This window comes from Malania oleifera, chromosome 12 (genome assembly GCF_029873635.1).
Source record: "Malania oleifera isolate guangnan ecotype guangnan chromosome 12, ASM2987363v1, whole genome shotgun sequence".
NCBI classification, from domain to species: domain Eukaryota; kingdom Viridiplantae; phylum Streptophyta; class Magnoliopsida; order Santalales; family Ximeniaceae; genus Malania; species Malania oleifera.
In genome coordinates, this window is record NC_080428.1 from 12,649,576 (window position 1) to 12,671,338 (window position 21,763).

General features: G+C 36.4%; 1 protein-coding gene across 4 annotated transcripts in view; it reads right to left on the reverse strand.

Moving 5' to 3' along the window:
• Positions 1 to 1,873: 1,873 nt before the first annotated feature.
• Positions 1,874 to 21,763, reverse strand: part of LOC131144877 (DNA repair protein recA homolog 1, chloroplastic) — a 62,920-nt gene continuing 43,030 nt past the window's right edge. For 2 of the 4 annotated variants that reach the window (XM_058093801.1, XM_058093805.1), the window contains 4 exons: positions 6,909 to 6,971; positions 6,761 to 6,837; positions 2,721 to 2,793; positions 1,874 to 2,478 (listed from right to left, as the gene is read on the reverse strand). In XM_058093801.1, coding sequence (XP_057949784.1) covers positions 2,374 to 2,478; positions 2,721 to 2,793; positions 6,761 to 6,837; positions 6,909 to 6,971 — 318 coding nt within the window. In that variant the 3' untranslated portion in view covers positions 1,874 to 2,373. The remainder of the gene's footprint in view (positions 2,479 to 2,720; positions 2,794 to 6,760; positions 6,838 to 6,908; positions 6,972 to 21,763) is intronic. The other 2 variants (XM_058093802.1, XM_058093803.1) reach the window with 2 other exon arrangements.

Here is a 21,763-nt window from a genome sequence, read left to right on the forward strand (position 1 = left end):
CAGAAAGGATGAGTTAAGGAATTCAAAGACTTTGAAATGAAAAGGAAAACAGATGATGAGATGATGAGAGGGTGTCGATAAGCTCATTGTTGAACTTTCCCAAGCTGAAAAGAATAACATAACATTTAGAATGTACAATATCAACTACAAGCCTCGAGTCCAATTCTTTTCCTTCATTCTACACAATTTAAGAAATATCCACCATTCCAATTTTTCAATTAAAAAATATAGTCTAATTTTTAAAAATATAGTGAAAATAAACAGATAGACAGAGAATATGAGAAGAATAATAAAGAGAAGACATACCAGTTTCACTAAGTTTCCTACAATAAATAAATAAATAAGAATTAATGTGAGAAGAAGAAGAAGAAGAAGAAGTCATGCTTGATTAGTAAGATTCAAAAGGAGAATTTTGATATGAAGAAACCAATGACTGCTAAACTAGAAAGCATGACTGTCTACACCATTGAGGGACTCTACAATTCAAAACCCTAGATATTGGAATGGAAATTATGATTGGGTGTCTGAGATCGACACCCTAGAGATCGAAGTTGCTTGACAATGACTATAAATTATACATCTAATTGACTCTTAGTTGCTCAGAGGGCATAAGACATGACTATCTCTCTCTTTGCAATGACGTCTTCCTTTCTCTGCCTTCCTTCAAATCTCTCTCCTCCTCTCTTCTGTCCTGCTTCAGCAACAAATCCAATAATGGCCTCCTTGGCTCTTGATTGTCAGTTGTTCTTCTCCAATGACCATAGGGAGAGATAATAGCTGAGAATCCCAAATCAAACAAAGAAGATGAGAGCCTTAACTATTTGCTTAGTTACGGTGGAGGAAACCCCCAATAGTTTGCCGAAGATATAATCCTTAATTATGAAGACAAAGAGTATCGAACCCAACAATTACCCAAAGATCTATTACAAGAATAGAAAAATTTTAGAATTATCCAACAAAGAACTGATAGTAGGTGTTGTCAATGGATGAATTCATCTAAAATAAATGTGAATTCAAAGCATTAGCTTTAGGATCATTAAAGCATTATGTGCATGGACAATGTGTGTTACATGTATCACACATGCAAAAATCACATGTAGATGGTTAGAGTCTACTTGGCAAGGACAATTCAATTTATACATAGAGACTCACCTATAAAATATATATATAAAATACTTTGATTTCTACATGCTTGAAGAGTCTAGTAGGATCATGATTTTTTAATGAACAAACTCGATAGACATGTGTGAATACCAACTTGACTAAAAAAATTTAAGTTATTAAATCTTAAATATAATTATGCATATAACTCCTCAATTTTATGCTACTTTCTTTTCAATGAGATAAATTGAATTGAAATTCACAACAATTTAGATTTGAGGCTACAAAGAAAATTTTAATTGTTACACTTCATAAAAAATTATCGAGTAGCACCAAGAGATTTAGCATTATGCTTATGACACATTAAAAAATTGTTGATCCATTCAACATCTTTTAAGAAAAACACAATATACCAAATAGCATTTTTTTACCCAAAATTTGCAACTCCACCCAACAATTGTTGCTTAAAACATGTTGGATGGACTAGTGAATTTTGGTCCCCCAAAAAAAATCATTAACAAAAGGAAAAAGGGGTTGGAAAGCAGAGACAGCCTCTCCCATCAACACGTTGCAAATTACTGACCTAACATGTGATGCAAACTCCATGCATCAAACTCAACTATTCATTTACATAGATTTATGAGATCGATTATGAAAATTCACTTAAATACACAAACAAAAAGGAAAATGTGAATATTGCTCCTGTAATAATTAAAAATTCTTTACCTAACAAGTTGAAATTCCATCCAACTCATTAAAAGTAATCATCAAATTTGATTGATATACATCCTTTCCATTAATAAAAACCCTCGCAAATGATTTGCTTTAAAGAAAAACTATAATGCACTAGTCATATACAATTACAAGCATCTTCACGTATATAAATGTAGTGTCCTGAATGAAAGTCGAGGGATAACACAAGATAAACTACTGAAAAGGACATGGAACGACAAAACTTTACCCAACAATTTAATAGGCAAATAAATTTCAAAAAAACCGTCACTCGCTCCATTGGTGCCTCCTGCTGCTGCTGCTGCCGCTCAACAACTCCCCGCCCCACCCCAAAATACCACCTTCTCTCTCTCTCTCGCAGCTAAAATGGAGTGGTGGTTTGCGATGGGGGAGGGACTAAGAGTGAGGTTGAATCATCAAACCTCCAAACCTAAACCAAACAAGATTGATTAAATCATTGAACCTCCCATTCAGCTTTCACAAATACCCCATGCTTCAATCAACACAGAAAACCTTAAAGAAATGAAGAATTTGTATATCTTATTGCATCTCCTCGACAGTATCTTCATCTTGATGTGTCAGTGCATGCTTTGCAAATGGAAAACCTGCTTGCCCGATTCCCTCAACCATCATGGGCTGAACTATCTGCATATGCAAATTAATATTTAATTTGCATGCGCGCGCGCACACACACCATATACTAAAATTCGGTGTTAAATGCACAATATTTTCCACTTTAAATGTTCATATAAGTGAATATTCATTTTTCCCTTTTCTGCTTAGATTTTATTGTTTAACACATGTGCGCGCGCGCGCCCACACATAATTAGAGATGTTAACCGACTTTAAGACCAAACATAAAAATTAGAAGGCACAGAAATCCACACCTTCTCTATTTCAACACACAGGATAGGGTTGTCTGCCAAGTACTGTAATGCTCGGTCTCGTCCTTGACCTAACCTTTTTCAGACATCAAGAGTAGAGTCAATGATAAACCATGGTATATTTAAAAATACTGATAATGTAAAAGGCATAAGAAATGCATCCTGGGAAAATTTTTAGAGGTTTTTGTTTTTTAATAAGGAAAATGGTACTTGATGAACCCAATATTTTCTTGATGATAGAATGGATCCAACCAATCAGTTTAGAAAGGAAACCTCCCTGATAGGTGCTTTGACAAATCTCACTTGGATAAGACTGAATGCACCCAACTTACCAGCAAGTTTATAAGATGCTTCGGAGTAAAAATTTGTCTTGCTAAGGAAACTAATACATGAAATTTTTTTCATTTATTTCACGAATTGATAATAATCACAGATAGTGAACCATATAGGCTTTTGATGAAATTGTGTTTAGTAGACCAATTGATATGAACAGCTAGAAAAAGTGAAACCCAAACTCTGGAAACTGATAGGGGCAATGGTTTATAGCAGAAATGAGCTGTCTGATACAGCAAAAATTCCAACGTTGTAGCATGCTTTAAGCACAACATCATAATCTATCTATGCAAGCATGCGTGTGAATGCGCAGTCCTTGGATAAAAATGGATGCTTTAAAATAAGCACAATACTTATTCATTGGGAGAAATTAAAATTCACACATTAGGATTATGGGCAAGTCCAAATTTGAAGTAAAAGGCATCACCAGAATGCTGAAAAAAATTTTAGAATAAAGGCAGGAATCACTTGCCTACCATAACATGATTGAGCCAAGAACAGAAATCCAAAGGTTGCAAATGCATAGCAGCTCAACAATTTTGAACTAGCATAAATTCATATGCACACTTTAAACAATTAAATTGTCAGTCAAAAATAGCAGAAAGACATGAGCATGAGAAACGAGGTTGAAAAAAAAAACTAAAAAAAAAAAAATCTCATATTTAAGATTTATTATTGAAGTTTTTATTTCTCAATTTTTCTTTATATTTTAATGAAATTATTTTATTAGGTAATAAATGAGTAGATTATATGGTTTAATCTATTAGGAAAGTGATGTCCTACTGTCCTACTCCAACCCTACTATTATCAGGCTTCACAGTTTTATTTTCTTAGCTCCCTAGTGCATAGTGTTACACCTTTATATAAACTCTATTATACTTGCATGAACTGTAATGAGATAATTTCCTCTTTTCCTTCATGACTTTTCTCTCCCATTTCCCCTGCAGATTCAACATTAAAGTGGTATTAAAGCTTCATGCAATGCCACTGCTGCATGCCACCACTGTTATACATGCAGAGTGCTATTGTACTTCCTATCTCATCAATGCTACATCCAACCTTTCATCCAGGGCCAATCAGTTCAAAATCCTGCATCCTTGCATACCTAACCTCCCCATACAAAACCTTCCCAATCGAACACCATTGGAACCCTTGGCTTTCAATTGTCCTAATGAAATCTTAATTCCTAATTTTTGAAACCCTAAACTCAATCAAACCCTGATCCAAGCCCTAACTCCCAAAAATAGCAATGTTTCAGCAACCACAATCAACATCCTTGTTTCCTCGACTGCCCAAATACCCTATCTTATTGTAAGCCCCAACACACCCTCATTTACAACCATTGAAGCCATCAATCTAAATTTAAAAATGAGTAAAAAAAAAAAAAAACTCCAAATCTTAATTACCCTTAGGTGTGGTTGGTTATACGCTTAGGGCATTGTGCAGAATCTAAGGTAATATCTTCATAAAATTGAACTATTCTGGAGCGTTTATTTGGATTAGAAGTGTTGAAGTGCAAAAATACTAGTAAAAACACAAGATGATGATGCTCCTCCAGTCCCATAAACTAGAGCTATTGGGAATGGAATCACAAACCATATCCTTCTTGCTTCTAGTAATGCTAGTGCTATGCCTAGCTTGTATCACAGATGTATTCATTCCTCATTTTGTCTTTTAAAGCTATACCATTCATCCATCTTAACATTCTTATCTCTACAATCTTACCATTTGGAAATGGTGTTTCTTAGTTGACCAACATTTTGGTCCACATAACTTGGCAGGTTGATCTTCTGGCTGTCTTATAGAAATTTCCTTTTATTGATTTTAAAGGCATCCTATCATTGAGAAGTATTTCTTGCTTCTACTTATCTTAAAAACTCTAGAGTCTAAAATTTCTATCCATAATTCCAACTTAGACTAAATACAATATTATAACAAAGCAACATACACCATAGAGCCTTATTTTGGATATGTCCGGTAAGTTGATCCATAAGAGAGCTAAAAGGTAAGGACTCAAAATGGACCCTCAAGGTACACATATTGTGATTGGAAATTCTCTAAACTTTCTCCTTTAGTCCTAACATGACTAATTACCTGACTCTGCATTTACTTAATGACATTAATATACATACCATCCAGTCTTTTTTTCCATAAATCACCATGACTTCTCTGCATTAATAAAAACCATGTGCAAATCCCTCTATTTTTTTTTTTTTCTAAACTTATTCATTAATCTTCTTAATCAATATATAGCCTCTGCGGTTGATCTCTCATGCAAAATTCTGAAATCCTCGTGTTTAATCCTAGTATTTATTCAATCAACTTCTCCCATAAATTTAATTCAGCAACAGTTACTACAATTTTGAATATTTACTTTATTTTTTATGTAGGCATTAAAGTGTTTTTCCTCTATTCATCTAACATTTTTGTCCTTATAATTCTATTAGATAAACTAGTTAACCATATTATTCTATTATCTCCTAAGCAATTTGCAAATAAATCTCAAATTATTTCTTTCCTCGTTTGTTTTTTTTTTTTTTAACCAACAACCTATTTGATTTATATTTCTAAAACAAGGACAAATTAAAATTTTGATTCAAAAAATGCTTATTTTTGAACTTAAATCAAATAACAGCTAAAAATATGATTAAAATAATAAAAGTACAAAATAATAAAAATTAAAATACTACAATAAAAATAAAAATTATTATAATTACTTTATTTAATTATTACAATTCAAAATTCAATTGTGCATGACAATTGAAAAATAGCAAAAATATTTTTTAGGCGGATTTTATTCTTTTATTATTTTTTGATTTTTTATGAAAATTTTTGCTTTATTATTTTTTGAATTCTTACCAGTATGTGTCCTCATTTCTATTTTATTTCAGAGTTTTAATGCTTCCATCACTAGCTTTTTGGTTCTGATGGGGGTAATAGTTATTTGATCTTTAAGAAATTTGAAAGAGAGAATAGATATTGTTCAGGTGTTGATTGTTTTCTTTTTTTCTATCTCTTTCCGAAAGACAGAATATAAAGCTTTGGAATTTGAATGCTTCAATAATCTTTTCCTGGAAGTCCTTTTTGAGTAATTAGCCTATGGCTCGCAGTGATCACTCCTTCACATTCCTTGATTTTGAAACTAAAATTCCAAATCATGGATCCTTCAGAATATCAGGGCTTTCCTTTTGTAGTGTTGATTTTTTAATTTCGATAGAAAAAAAAAATTTATTAAGAAAAGGTGGAATGCACAATGGGGATAAGCAATTCTCCAAAAACAAAATAGTAAAATAAAAATACAAAAAAAAAAAACGAAGAAAGGAAAATCAGCAGTTTATACAAAGGATCAGGCTATCAATACCATTAACTCACAAAGAAAAAATAAAAAAAAAAAAAACAAAGAAAGGAAAAGCAGCAGTTTATACAAAGGACCATGCTATCAATACCATCCACTCACACAACCACAGAAACCAAAACCACTAAAACAACCAGAAGAGAACTGAAAAGCTTAGTCAAGAAGTTGGAAACAAAATACATAAAATCATAAGTTAAAAAGATTGGGGGGGGGGGGGGGGAGAGAGGAAAAGTCATATAATTAGACTGTTGGAACTCTCAAGAGTTTACCTTCAAAGTTTAAACAAAAAAGCTTTATAAACAGAACAATAACATGCTTAAAACAAATGTTTCAAATAAAATATTCAAAGACAAACCTATTATCCCCATAGCTGTACCAAGAGCCTTTCTTCACCACAACACCCATCATTTCAGCAAAGTCCAAAAGGCAACCCTGCCAGACAAATCATAGTCAGAACAACTTGTGCTTTTACGAAAGAAAACATGTGCAGTAGCTTTACCAACCAGTTTGCTCACTCCCACTCCGAATATAATTTCAAACTCTGCTTGCTTGTATGGTCTTGACACCTATGATGACAAAGATAAGAAAAGCATGTTTCCATATGGCATAATTAATCAAAAACATAAGCAATGGTAAATCAGACTAGACTAGATAATAGATTCAATTGATATAATTTGAGACAGTTTTCGTTAGATATAAAATAGAATATAACAAGAAAAAAAGGAGTTACAATCAAGAGAAGACAAGAAATCCTCAAAAAAGTAAACTAGAATATATATATATATATACAATCCCAAAACAAAACAGGAACAGATCAGAATATATATACAACCCCAAAACAAAACAGGAACAGATCAGAATAAAATCTAAGAAATCCTCTATTCAAACCCTCTTCATCATAATTAATAGAGCACTATTATTTAGCTAATTCCTGCTGTATTTTCTTTGCCTTACTTTTACCACCATCCATGCTGACTTCTTTAAAGGGCAAGGCTTGACTCAATGGTAAGGGCATTGCATCCAAACCTGAAGGTTAGAGGATCAAGTCACAAATACAGTCTATAAGAGCATGGAGGTGAGAACCCTGGATGGCATGGGAGACTTGTGCACTGGTTGTTACACTTGTATATATGGATATTGCCCACCCGATTGGACAAACACAAGCCCAATTTGTCCATCAGTTTTATGCTTCTAGCTACTTTATATTCTGCTCCCCCACATGAGAAACAGGGATGGGAAAAACACCAGCCTCAGTGTTCTCATTCACCTGCTGCTCCTTGTCCGTTCCATGATAAAGATTGAAACACCCGGTACCCCACTCTAGCAGAGATGTAGGCACATAACAAACATCAACCAATAAATCAGAAGATTCTGACAGAAACCCAAACTAATCTCCAAACCTCATCTAAAAGCAAGCCTCTATCACAAAAATCAATATTAAGACACTCTCATCATCAAACACATCACCTTTCTTTTCTCCTCAATAAGATTTTCCTCACTAACACTTCTGAGCCTTAACTTCAACTTGCTCAATAATTTCTCGATATAAAAACTACGATCACTATTTCTTTTCAATAACCTGCTTACACACCCATTAGAACCGTTTCGTTTCAACGAGGATTCCTTTTTTCAAATCCCTTATGCCCTAGTGTCCCACAAGTATAAACCTAACTTACACACCTGCCTTTCCTGCATCTTTCAAGCATTCACATACCTCCATCCTCCAGATAAATATCTTTTACTCCTCAACAGCAGGGAAAAATATCCCCTCCCCCTCCATTTGGCTCATTGGACCAAGTAACATGATAACCACTCGAATCTCTCCAGAGAAGAAATACTCAATGAACCACGAACTTTCATCTCTTCTGCCTGCACAATATCCTTGATATCAAACTGAAATCATGACATGAGCCTCTCCACCACTTTTTAACCTCTGTGTACTTTGCTGGGCCTTAAAACCAGCCTTCCTGAAACCCTCTTTGCTTGCTTAATAGGCCTCCATGTGATGGATACCCTATTCGCTCACGTGATGAACCACCTCAAAAGCCAACAGCATTTGGTCCTCAAACAGGGCCTTTATAGTCAGAGAACTTGGCCCAGCTATCTCCCATAATACCAAAAAGCTTATTCCAAATCCTCCAAACAACTTCACAGTGCTAAAGAAGATGAGAAGCTGTCTCAGAGTTCTTGTAACAGAGCACGCACACAACCAAAGGTCTCCCGATTTACAGCAATTATTAGTATTTGTTTTATTAAGTACAACCAAATGAAAGCCTTAATTTTTGGGGGAGCCTTGGCATTCCAAATAAAATGATAGAGTGGAAAAGAAGATTTAGAATGAAACAATAATTCAAAAAAGGATTTGCAAGAATACATTCCAACTGATCCAACAACCAAAACCGAACATCCGTCCCCAAATAAAAGTTACCCTTATTCAATAAAGATGACAAAGAGGGTAACTCCACCATCTCCCTATCGTTAAGAGGTCTCCTAGACTCTACGAAACCCAAGGGCTACTCAGACCCCCAACAAAGAAAGACATGGCTCTATTTTGCTCAGACCTCAAATGGAAGAGAAGAGGGAAGTAAGTGGAAAAGGATGTGTTTTCCAGCCAAGAGTCTTTCCAGAAACAGATACGAGAACCCTTCCCTACCTCAAGTTTAGGTTGAGGGGAGAAAGAAGGATTAATCTGAGAAATGGACCTCAACGGACTCCCAAGAGAACATCTTAATTTAGCATTGGTATCCCACCCATTAACCCAAATAGCATTTTAATTTATAGGGGGGGAGGGGGGGGGGGGGGCGGAGAGGATAGAACAAGAAGCATTATTGAGACAAGGAAAAGGTAGCAATACAATAAAGGAGAACAAGAAATCCTCAAAACAAAAGAAAAAGACAAAAATAGAAACCAGTATCAACTTAATAAAGCCACCTAGTCTCAATCATGGTCTTAAATTTCCATGAAATTGTTGAAATTTCCGATTTCCATATCTCACGAAATTGAAATGGCAGTCAATTTCCATTTTAAATAATTTATGTCGAAATTTATCAAAATCTCAAAATTATAGCGAAACTTGCCGAAGTTTTAACTATGAAATGAAATTCCCTCAGAATTCAAACGAGAAATTTAAAAGTGAAGTGAAATTCCTCTCTTAATTTTTTTTATTTTCTTATTGAACTTTTGAAATTATATGAAAAAATAAACTTACAAAAACATTTTATCTAACCGTTTATGTCTAAATTATCATTATTTGTATAATAAATAATATTTAAATGACATGAATTTAATTTGTATTAATTTGAGAATATGTTTAATGCACATTATCTTGTAAATATGTTTGATACACATATTATATCACAACTTTTCCACCTCATATACAACATAGATGTATTTAACTTGTAACCATAGTCTTAAATTTCCATGAAATTGTCGAAATTTCCAACCCCTAATCCAATTCCTCAACATAACACCAAACACTTTCCTCAAAAGCACCCCATCCCTGAAACCCCAATTGACCCTATCATAGGCATTCTCAAAATCTATTTTGAACACATCCCGTCCTTTTTTGATAAAAAATATACTCCACCACCTCATTCGCCTATAAAACAGCACCCAAAATTTGCCAACACCCAATAAAGAATTTTGAGCAAGAGAAATAATCTCACTAAGGACAACCCCCAACCTATTAGCAAGTACCTCAGCAATATCTTATACACACTAGAGAATAAACTAATAGACTGAAATTTTATACACACTAGACGCTAAACAAATAGTCTAAAAATCGGACACCCTAGTTGACCTTCTTTTCTTAGGAACAGAGTTGATGAAAGTAAAATTAATATTCATCCCCACCTTACTCCAAAAACACCCTCATTAAATCCTCCCTCACCACATCCCAAAACTTTTGAGAAAAGTAGCTTCAAAACCATAAAGCCAAGAAGCCTTGTCCCTCTCTAAGAAAAACACCATTGCCGTAATCTCCTCCATCTCAAAAGGCCTCTCCAACCAAGTCATTTGAGTCATCGAAATAGGAGTCCAATGTAACCCTTCCAATCATAGGCATCTGTAAATCCTCCTCAATATAAAGATTTTTGAAAAGATCATTAATCTCTTTCCATGATTTTGAAAAATGATACTGCTACAGGTAAAGATAATGGCCATAGTGTAACCATTAAGTCATTGTGGACTCACAAAAAAAATAACTAACACCACGTCTGCGAATTCATTTTTTGCAATAGCAAACTTACTAAAAACATATAGATTCACATGTTGATGCTTTAAATGTCTTTAGAAAAAATATTTAATCAATTTTTAATGGTCCATAACATGGTTTTAAATAAAGGCCGCGACAGTTACGTAACGATTTTTTGGGTTACCAATACCATTACACACCACGAAATCGATGGGAAGAAAAATCACGGCCGTAGCGGCCATTACGGACCGCGACAATTATGTAAAGGCCACTCTGGCCGCCGTTACGTAACCGCTACAGGACTGTTACACCAAAAAAATATTTTATTTTTTACTTTTTCTCTCTTTCATACATCATTCTCAATATACCAAGTGACAAGAGGGGGAAAAGATTATGATAAGGATGACAATGAAACAAATTTACTATTTCTTTAAATACTCACAATAGATGCATTAATTAACAATTTCAAAATACTAACTTGTTAAGAAAATAATTTTTTTTTATAATATTAGTAATGCGATATTTATGTCCTTTATTTTTCAACTTCAACCTTCTTTCTTTTCTAACTATTTTATATTTATATTATTCGTATGTCTTATGTGTCTAATAAATTAATGGAGTGTATATGTATTTTGTTTTATTAATTAATTACACATAAGAATTTATCGAAAATAAGAACAATGAGAAGTATAAATACATGCACACACACACACACGTAATTTTCTATCAATGGTGGTTTAAAACATATGTAAACTTGTTGCCCTTACCAAATGACTTAGTTACTCAAACTAAAGGATCCAAAATACACTAAATTCTTGCTAAGAATGGCTAAAAGCTTAAAACATTAAAGTATGCTAATATGCACAAGGTTGTGTGTGCTTCAAAAAAATTACCGGCTATTACACCTGCTTCCCGTTATGTAACATCCGCTACTCCTGCTACCCATTACACCCATTACATTACGTTACGCTACCCGCTACTGCAATTTAAAACCATGGTCCATAATGGTCATTACAGCACTACAACCGATGTTATGTTTGTGAGTCCAAGAACCTTTGAGATATCGCCATCAATACTATTACTTAATGACCATTACACACCAATTTTTAAAACTATGCCTCATCCCATATTAACCCGAACATCACTACTAGCCTCCCAGTTCTCAACTTCGTATCTCATATACAAGTCATACTTCATTTGCTCATTGGCTCCCCTATGGAAGAATTTTGAATATCCCTCCTTTCCCATCTAAACTTCATTTGTGCCGCATACCCCAAACCTCAACCAAAATTACACTTTCCCACTCATTCTTCAAACTAAATCGCTTAATACCCTCCTATAACCCCTTTTCAATCTCTTTTCTATCTAGAAAACACAATCCACTCAAAATAGCTACTTTTTTTCTTTTAGCATCTCCAAGCACTTCTAAATTCCACTTTTTCAACTCATCTTTAATCCCCTTAATCTTCTTCATAAACCTTTCCCTCCCAACCTACAACATCACATATATTCCAGTTCTGTACGAACCCGACCCGAGATATGTAGATTGAATAAATGAGAAAGGGTAAAAAGGGGTAAATTAGCAGGCTTCGTTAACGAAGCAATTGTTCTCGTCGACGAAGGCCCTCATACTCTTCGTCGTTGAAATTCAGAGTCTCGTCGACGAAGAGATACCGAACGACTTAAAAAATATCGGAATAGAGTTCGTCGCCGAAGGAACCGGTTCATCGACGAAATGTGTAGATGATTCGTCAATGAAGGCGCAGTTTCGTTGACAAGGTTGGCCGGGGTCAAAGGGGCTATAAATATCCTCCTTCATTGTTTAGTTGCTAAGAAAGCTAAAACTCTCTCTCTCTCTCTCTCTAGAACTAGCGGAATCTCTCCTTCTCTCTTCGATTCTTCGTTGTTCGTCGCTTGATTCAACAATCTGACGTTACTGCGTGGATCAGGGGAGGAATCTCTACGTTTTTAGTGGATTTGAAATTCATTTCGAGGAATTTCAGGTTTTGACCCAAAACCGAGGTAAGGGTCCGATTTCAGTTTCGTTTCGGTATATATGTAGTAGTAAGAATTATAGTGAAGTATAGTTCTTAGATGTTTAGGTTTTGGGAACTCGGTTCATAGTTTTGGAGCCGTAGAGTTCGTATTTTGGTATTCGGGAAAAGGTAAGGGAATTCTATTTATATCAGTTATTTTTGAAATCGAATTCGGTAAACATGTAGTTTATGATTGTATGTATATTTTGGTTACTTATTTGGGAAAATCTATCGGGTAAAATGCGGGATTTTCATGTTACGATTTGAGAAAAAAAATTGGAGGTTTCGGGTATCATCTCTATTTCGGTTAGAAAATCATATGTTGTATAAAATTGTAGTAATGAGATGACTGTACCTGTATTTGTATTAAACTGTATTTCTCCAATTGAAAACGATATGATTGTTGTATACTCAAATAAGTGTGGAATGAACTGTTGTATGTAAAATGTTTCAAGTTTTGTAAAATAGCTAGGGGCGGCTTATTACCGTACGCTGATGAGTATAAGAACATGAGTTCCAAAATTGTTCCAAGTTTTGTGAAATTTTGCCACCTCTCGGCTAATTACCGTGGGCAAGAGTGTCCGACTTTATATACGAGGGTGTGAAATATCACCTGTTTGTTCCGGCTGGTCACCGATGGGTGTGAGTGGACACCGTATTAGCATGATATCGCTGTGAGGCTTCGGTTATCACAAGATATCGGGTGCTTGAGTGTGACGACACTAACTGTATGTTTGGTATTGTATGTATTAGAACTGGATTGTGAAAATACTAGAATTGTATCGTGTTATGTTTTATGTCGAAATAACACTTGTATGCCACACATTGATATAACCTGCTTTCTTCCTTACTGAGAGGTGTCTCACCCCGAATATACAAATATTTTTCAAGTCCTTTGGGTAGCCGAAACTAGCATCCTAGCGTTCGGGAGCGTGGGTGTCGGTTAGCTACGCAGAGTACTTATGTAAGTACAGATTTTGTAACCGGGTTGTCAATATTGGGTTTTGTAGACACCCGAGATATGTATGGTATTTTGAAGCTTAGACTCTAGTCATGTATAGACTTTGGTATGGTACGATGTACGTATTAGAAAGAATATTTCCGCTACGTATTTAATGTGTATGGATATGTATGTGAATGTGTATAGGGTGTACATGTACCCCATGAGGTCGGACCCTCATTCAGTGTAGTATCATGTATGTTTTAAATGATACAGTGACAAGTTAGGTTATTAAAATCACACCTGGGCCCATTTGCGGGTTCGGGGCGTGATAAGTTCTCCTTCACTAATCACTAAATGAAAAAAACCATGTTGATCCAAATGTTCTCAAACCGAAAAGGAGTAGACCCCCCACTTCACCTTCTAGACACCTGCCACACAAGAAATGATCTAACACAAGTACAGATAGAGTTTCTAGGGTTAGATAAAAAACTCATCCTTCTACTCATCGCTGAAAAGAAAATGATCTAGCCACCTGATTAAGTGTCAAAGTTGCTTAATTAAGGTGTTTAAAATGTGTTAATTGGTTATTGCAAATTGGATTAAATGCCCAAGTTATGCACATTATTTAAAATGGAGCTCAATTTATAACATTAGGATTTTTATTCTATTTGTGCCCGTAAATTTACGAACACTTATGCTTAATTATTGCAGGGCATTATTGGAAATAAAAGGATTTTAAAGCAGCCACATGCGCAGTCTTGAAACACATCATGCAGCCTTAGGATTTGTGGAGCTGGACCCAATTTAAATTACATACAAAGGGGAGCATGAGGCCCAAGGTTCAATATACAACTTGCATGGCCCGTGCAATTGAATATGGGCCATGCGCAGAATGAAGAAGAAGAGGACAGCCGTGAGGTGACTGTGAGGGCCTTTGCTCAAAATGAAATTGGAGAGGCTGGCGTGGAGAGGCTATAGAGGCCGTGAGCACATGAAGCCCAAAAAAGGTTGCATGGCCCATGCAAATTAAAGGGGCCATGTGGCTGGGAGAGTTGGAGAGGTGAGATGGGAAATTAAAAAAATAAAGCAAGAGAGTCAAGTTATATGAGCTGTTTTATGCGCAGCATTGAAAGAAAAACCATGCATGGGCCATGCACAAAAGAGGGCATGTGTGCTGAAGGAACCGTAGGGTTTTAAGTTTTTGGGGCCATAGGGTTCTTTTTTGGGGGAGGCCGTGCATAAAAGAAGAGCTGCTGGTAGCCGAAAAAGCAGAGAGGACAGCAGCCTTATTGAGAGCTGCTGCTGTGCACATAGAAGGGAGAAACCAAGAGGAAAGGGGGCTGCTGTGCACACAATAGAAAAATATATACAGACCGTGAGGAGCACATCTTGGGGACTGCTGTGCGCTGACAGGGGGGCTGGAGGACTGCAGCTTTTCCCAGCTGCTGCTGTGCCCAGACCACAAAGGAAGAAAAAAAAAACACAGCTGCTGTGCTAAACACAGCAGGCTGTGTTCAGCCATTGGGTCTCTCCTCTTTCCTCTCTCCTTCTCTCTCCTTTGTTTCTTTATTTTAATGTTCATTTTAATACATTGTTTGAATATCTTATTTTTGGATTGAGTGCTCCTCATTTTTTTATGTCATGAATTTTACTGTTTTGAATGGGTTAATATTAGATTAATTAGTTCTTTGTCTTTCATTTTATTGTCTTGAATAGTTTATCATTAGATTAATTTGCAACTTTATTTTTAATTGTCCAATTATTTTAGTGTCTTGAATGAATTATTGTTGGTTTATTTTGTTCTTTTAATGTTGTTATCTTTTATATTATTGTTGCAATGAGTTATTGTTGGGTTAGTTTGTTCCTTTCATTTTAGTATCCATTTAGTTTATTGTCTTTGAATGAGTTATTGTTGGGTTAATTTGTTGCATTTTTTTTGTGTAATTTGCTAATTTGATTTGTGTTTATGGGCTGTTTTACAACTCAAGGAGACTAGAACCTAGCTTAATTTCAAGGTGCACACAAGCTGTTTGAAAAAATGCCCCTTAGAGCATAAGCATTATACTTTGCCATTTATTGTTGGAAATAGGTGGATTAGATGATGTTGATGATTGCTTTAGCTCCTTAAGCAAAGATAACCATAATTCATTCGACACACATCCTCAATTTCCTCTAATTTAGGGACAAGAGTAATGTTAGCACCAAGGGAATCGGAGCATGAATTATAAACTTGTTATGTAGCTATGTTTCGCTTCTCGCTTGGATTTATAAACACGCTACATTTTAAATTCCTTAAGTCCATTGAGTACACATTTTATTAATCTCATACAAAAGAAAAACGAACCATCTTTGGGCTATGCCTGAAAACCCCGTTTCATTTTAAATAACATTTTAATTAGTCGTAGTGTTTAATTCTTCTTAATTTTTTATAATAGTTAAATTTGGAATTCAAACATACCGTTCCCTATGGAAATGACTTCGGGACTTCCCTAATACTACTTGGTGACACTCTTATACTTGGGAGTTATTCTCTAAGGTTTTTAGAGTGAGTCACCACCCGACCACTGCCCTATCCCCTCTTGCCGACCAAGTTAACCTAGCATTCTGCAAAGGAATATCTGTCAACCCACACTCCCTAAAGAACCAAAAACCTACCTACATTAAAATCACCCCCAATCACCCACCTACGAGAACATAACACATACACAGCCCCCAAATTCTCCCAAATATGGGACCCAAAGGTAGGCCTACTAGGATCATTAACCAAAGTGAACCACCACTGCTTCCCTTCCCCGCCCCCCCCCCCCCCCCCCCCACCTCCAGCAGCACTAGCAAAGAGAAAAAACCCTACTACAATCCACTGAAGTAGCCATCTAAGAATCTCACACCATCAAAATTACACCTTGAATCCCCAAGAGAAGAAAGAATAGTCCAATCTTTCCCTCTGCCTGGCCAGATTTCCCAAACAAGTCCCTCATCTACACGTTCTAACTTAGTTTTTTGTACAAGCAAAACATTAGGAGAGTATCTAGACACCAATCCTCGAACCAATCCCCTTTTTTTTAAAAATAAAAATAAAATTTCCTAAATCCTAATCCCTCTTACATTCCAACTCATTAGCATCATATTTTCACTATCGTACCCACTCCCTAACATAATTTATTGAAGTTTCGAAATGTTTAAACTCTTTCTACACCCTCTTTTTCTTTCTCATACATCTTAGGAGAAACAGACAATTTAAATCTCCCTCCCAAATGGGTTAACCATCTTTAATGGGATTGAGAATCTTAGTTGTCTCTCTCACCCCCTAATGGAATAGTAATAACTCTTCCCCTTTAGTGCTCCTTAGCAAAACGATGACTAGAATAATAAGAATGCCTTGCACGGGCTTAGAAGCTCCTCAAGCTATCTTTGTAGTGGTCATATGTGACCTCCTTGGTAAAGTATCGAAATTGACATAATATCTAAGAAATTAGAGAATTAGGATTATATGGGACAATCCGAATTACCTTCCTCAACTACAGAATTTTTTGGGCCTGCAGCTTCCTTCAAATGGCACACACCAACCTGTTCATTCTCTCCAAAAATCCAGACTCCCTTCTCCTATTGATTAATGATTTAATCTCCTCCAAAACCATAGTATTGGAGCTAGAAGCCTCACATTTTTACTGCTCTCCTTGAGATAAAAAATTCATCCCTAAAACCATGAGAATCTATCAAGCAAAAGTCCTCTCCCAAATTCACTCATACTGTCCATCTCACCTTCCTCCTTCTCACAGGATGACCGAGATGGCTAAGAGCTAAGCCCATATTCCCCCTAGCAACACCCTCTTTGCCCTTAATCTATCTGTCCCCATATTCTCTCTTGCCTCAATTTCCAAATTATGCGTGTTAAGCAACCACTTTACCTAAAAGCTTAAGTTGTTAGGTGTGGCCAACAATGAATATCAAGCCTTAAACTCCCCACATATAAAGCCCAATTGCATGTGAAGAGAAAATCAAACAATTAATACCACCCATTACATGGAACAAGATAATTTTTAACCACCATAGATTACCACACATTACATAGAAAAAGATAATTTTTAACAACCATATAATACCACTCATTACATGGTGTAATATAATTTTTAACCATAGAACACCACCCATTACATGGAATAAGATAATTTTTAACTACTATAGAATAAACATAGACAACAACACTAAAACCCAGGACATCTTGGTACATACCTTAGGCCATCACTTACCTAAAAGCTTAAGTTGCTAGGTTATGGGCCAACAATCTATATCAACTATTAACCATGTGCATTACAATGCTCTGAAATTTTGAAACCGTCATGATGTTCAACACAACCCCCCCCCCCCCCCCCCCCAAAACAAAAAAAAGCATCCCATGTCTCAAAAACTTGTTCTCAGCATTTCAGCAAGAGGTTCTGACAGCTATAGGATTTTGTTTCATTTCGTCCCTGTTAAAGCTTGATATACATTGTTGGCCCACAACCTAACAGCTTAAGCTTTTAGGTGAAGTGGCAATCTAACATGGTATCAAAGGCAAGTTGCCAAGAGGTCCTGGGTGTTTGTTTGTTAAGAATTATCTTATTCCCTATAATGGGTGTTGTTTATCTTGTGTTTACCTCTTCACGTGCTATCAGGCGGCACGTGCGGGGGAGTGTTAAAGCTTTATATAAATTGTTGGCTTACAGTATATAAATTGTTGGCTTACAGCCTAACAGGCAACAGCCTAAGCTTTTAGGTAGTGGTAATCTAACAGTCCCCTTTATGGATTCCAAATCTTCAATACCTTGATTCCCAATTCTTACATTGGTTATCATCTCCCACCTCCTCCCTTCGTAATCCCTCCTCTCTCTCTGGTCCCGACCCTTTATATCCAGCCCTAACAAACATATTGGGCCTCTCTTGCAACTTAAGAATAGGCCCAGAACCTACCAACCCAACTCCTTTCTCTTTCCCTTTCTTTGGGCTTTCTCCATTTCACTATTGGCCCATTTGTTAAGGCCCAATCTCCACTACAACAGCCTACAGCTCAGAACATCTAGCTCAATCCCACCTTTTCCATTAACCTCCCTCACCTTCTTCGTATATCCATTATAATTAAATTTTAAAAATGGCCAAGATTCTTACCCTAAAATCTGTCTCCAACTGCAAGCTCCGGAAACTCTCTCTTCTCCATCCTACAATTTCCAGCTAGAATTTCCAGCAAATCTCTTATCCTCCTTCAATTGAGTTCTAGATTTAAGCAAATCAACAAATTTAGGTTGCTGCCATATTCTCTGAAATACTGATAGTGTATTCTCAGCTTTGACAACGTTGAGAGACATTCAACTCTGCACTCCATGCTCCTTCACTAAATCATTTAAAACTCTGAAGAACTTCCACCACCCAGAAGCCTCTTCTCCAAAAAGAATTCACAATGAAGGACTTCCACCTAAATCAGAAAATTCTTCAATGGATATTAGTTTACCCAATTTATTTTCCAAAAATATCACAAGGATGAATCCACTAGGAAATCTGAGGGCCCATTAGGTTAAGTTTTTCAATATAGTTCTGTATCCAAGAATGAAGGATACAGGAAGTACAAAGAAAATGCATTTCATTAGTCATTTTTGCAGAACGTTTTCAGGATTGTATCCTAAAACATCCTGATTTTAGGATTCAATAAAATGATTTCTGTGAATCCAGACACAATACAAAACTCCCAATTCTATTTTATCCCATTTCACAACCTCCTACCATCGCTAACCACCACCATGCACCACCGACCATGCCAATCACCACCATGCACTGCTGCCCATCACTGCCGACTACCATCAGCCACCACTCACTCCCACCACCATCATCCACCACCACCCACCACCACTTACCACCGTCCACCATCAACATCGACCACCTCCTCTCAACCCCCACTACTGCCACCGCCAGCCACTGCTCCCAATCACCACCACACCACCCACCAGCACCCATCATCACCAACCACCAGCTGCCAACATCATGTTTATCACCCACCCCTGCTACTGCCAAACACGTTCTTTGTCATTGTTTTCGGAAAACTAAACTACGCATTTTTTAATGCAAAAATTGCATATACTTTTAGTGTTTCATTTTCAAAAACAAAGATCTGGATACAAGTTTTTTTGGATCCTTAACTAAATGGTTCCTAAGCTTCTTAACCCATGGGTACTCTGATTTAGCTGACCTGCATTGGTGAAGTTACTCTCGCATCCACTTACATTAATTGACCCCTAAAAACAGGGGAGACGACCTCCCTCCAGTTTTCACCGTTGTTTTCAACACAATTGCCCCTATAAATGGAACTCTTTCTTATCTGCTATAATGAAACGAGAAAAAAACCATGATGGATGCTTATGCCTACCTCAACTCATTACAAACCATGACACAGTCAGAGCCACAACATTAATCTTCAGCAGAATCCAAATTTGAAACTTTTCTTTTAGCTTTACAATAAATGTGAAGACCCATATTAACTTAATCAAGATGAACGACTTGCATAACTTAGTACCATGGCACCACAACCCAGAACATTCCGGAAAAATTTCGGTTTATTCTGAGAGAAAATGGATTTTGAATTCAAGTAACATTGTTCAGCCTCCTGCACCTCACTTTCTATCAAAGAAAACTACTAAAACAAAATACCACATTATTTAGATTAACTCAATCAACAATGGAAAATCACTTGCCAGAATCAATGGTGCAGTTCAACACTCTCATGTTGCTTCTTGTATCGCCTCCCCCATCTTGGAAGATTTCAATTACAGGAACCTTATGGCCATTTTGACTCCATGATCTAGCTCAGAATCTTGCTTCAGGCACCATAGAATTCCCTCCTATCATGGAAAAACCCCATTCCTCATTCTTAGTGGTTTTCAATACCCAAATCATCTTAAATAAACATTTTTAACCCATGGAGAACCTTTTGGGAAAACATGGGACATAACATAGATTTTTAAGTTAGATGAAGTCTCAAATATCCAAAATCCAGCCATTTTTACCAAACCATCCAATTTTCCTACTTCAAAATCTTGCACATACATGTTAAACACCATAACATTTAATAACAACTTCTTTGGGAACATGCCAAACAGCACTTTTTTTCTGCACAAGCAATTGTCTTAAGTGATGAGTTCTATAAGCACTTTTTTTAAGTGCTTCCAAACGGTCTTATCATCCCCCTGGAACAAAGAAAAAAAATCTCATCATTTTATTGCAAACTTTCCCATCTCTGTAGGCCTAATCAGCATCCAAAAGAGCGCCCACCCAATTCCAGTGCTTCAGAAGCACCTCCGCAACCTTCCAAAGACTGACAATAACCCATCCAAAAGCCACTTCAGCACCACCAAAGAGATCCTCACAATCAATTGCAAATTGGATTACGCACAAAAATTCCTTTCCCCAATCTGTCCAGCCTCAGATCCGAGGACTTTCGTTCAATCTGAAACTAAGCACCTGCTTTCTTGTCCTGTCATGGTAAGTAACAGCCATGGCTGTGAATATAGCACAACTGGTTGAGGAACAATTACACTTGCATACAATTTGAGACAATGTCCTAGAGGTTGCTTAGTGTGACTTTACTGATCCCAGGTCCCGATATCTTCCATGCCCACTAAACAAGTTAGATATCAGAGTCCAGAAAATTTTGAAGTACCCCGGAACAAGATAACTACATAAATATGTCCAGGATGTTCCAAGGAGCCAAGAGCTTAGCTTAGCTCACTTTCCGTCAGGACCTCAATGTAACTAGAAAAAAAAAAAAAAAAAAGACAGCCCAATGCACAAAGCTCCCATGTATGCGAGGTCCGGGAAAAGGGGCGGACCACAATGAGTTGCAAATTCCTACATAATTGACTTGAGTGACACGTATCACACATCGTGTTCTTTTCATATTATAGATTTGAACAGAAATAGAACTCTAGACTGAAATACCTCCAGCCATAGATCATGTTAATGCTAATCCAGTGCAAATGAAGATAGGAAATAAAAAATTTGCACATGAACTTTAAACTGCGGCATTTGCAGAGCAATTGGCTTCTTTGGAGGCTTGGAGCTATGTAGCACATTTACCTGTACAGGGTGCCCTGTCTGTCTCAGACACAATATTCCTCAAGTTCCCCTTTTAACACGTATTTGACACTTCATAAATGTGTTCAT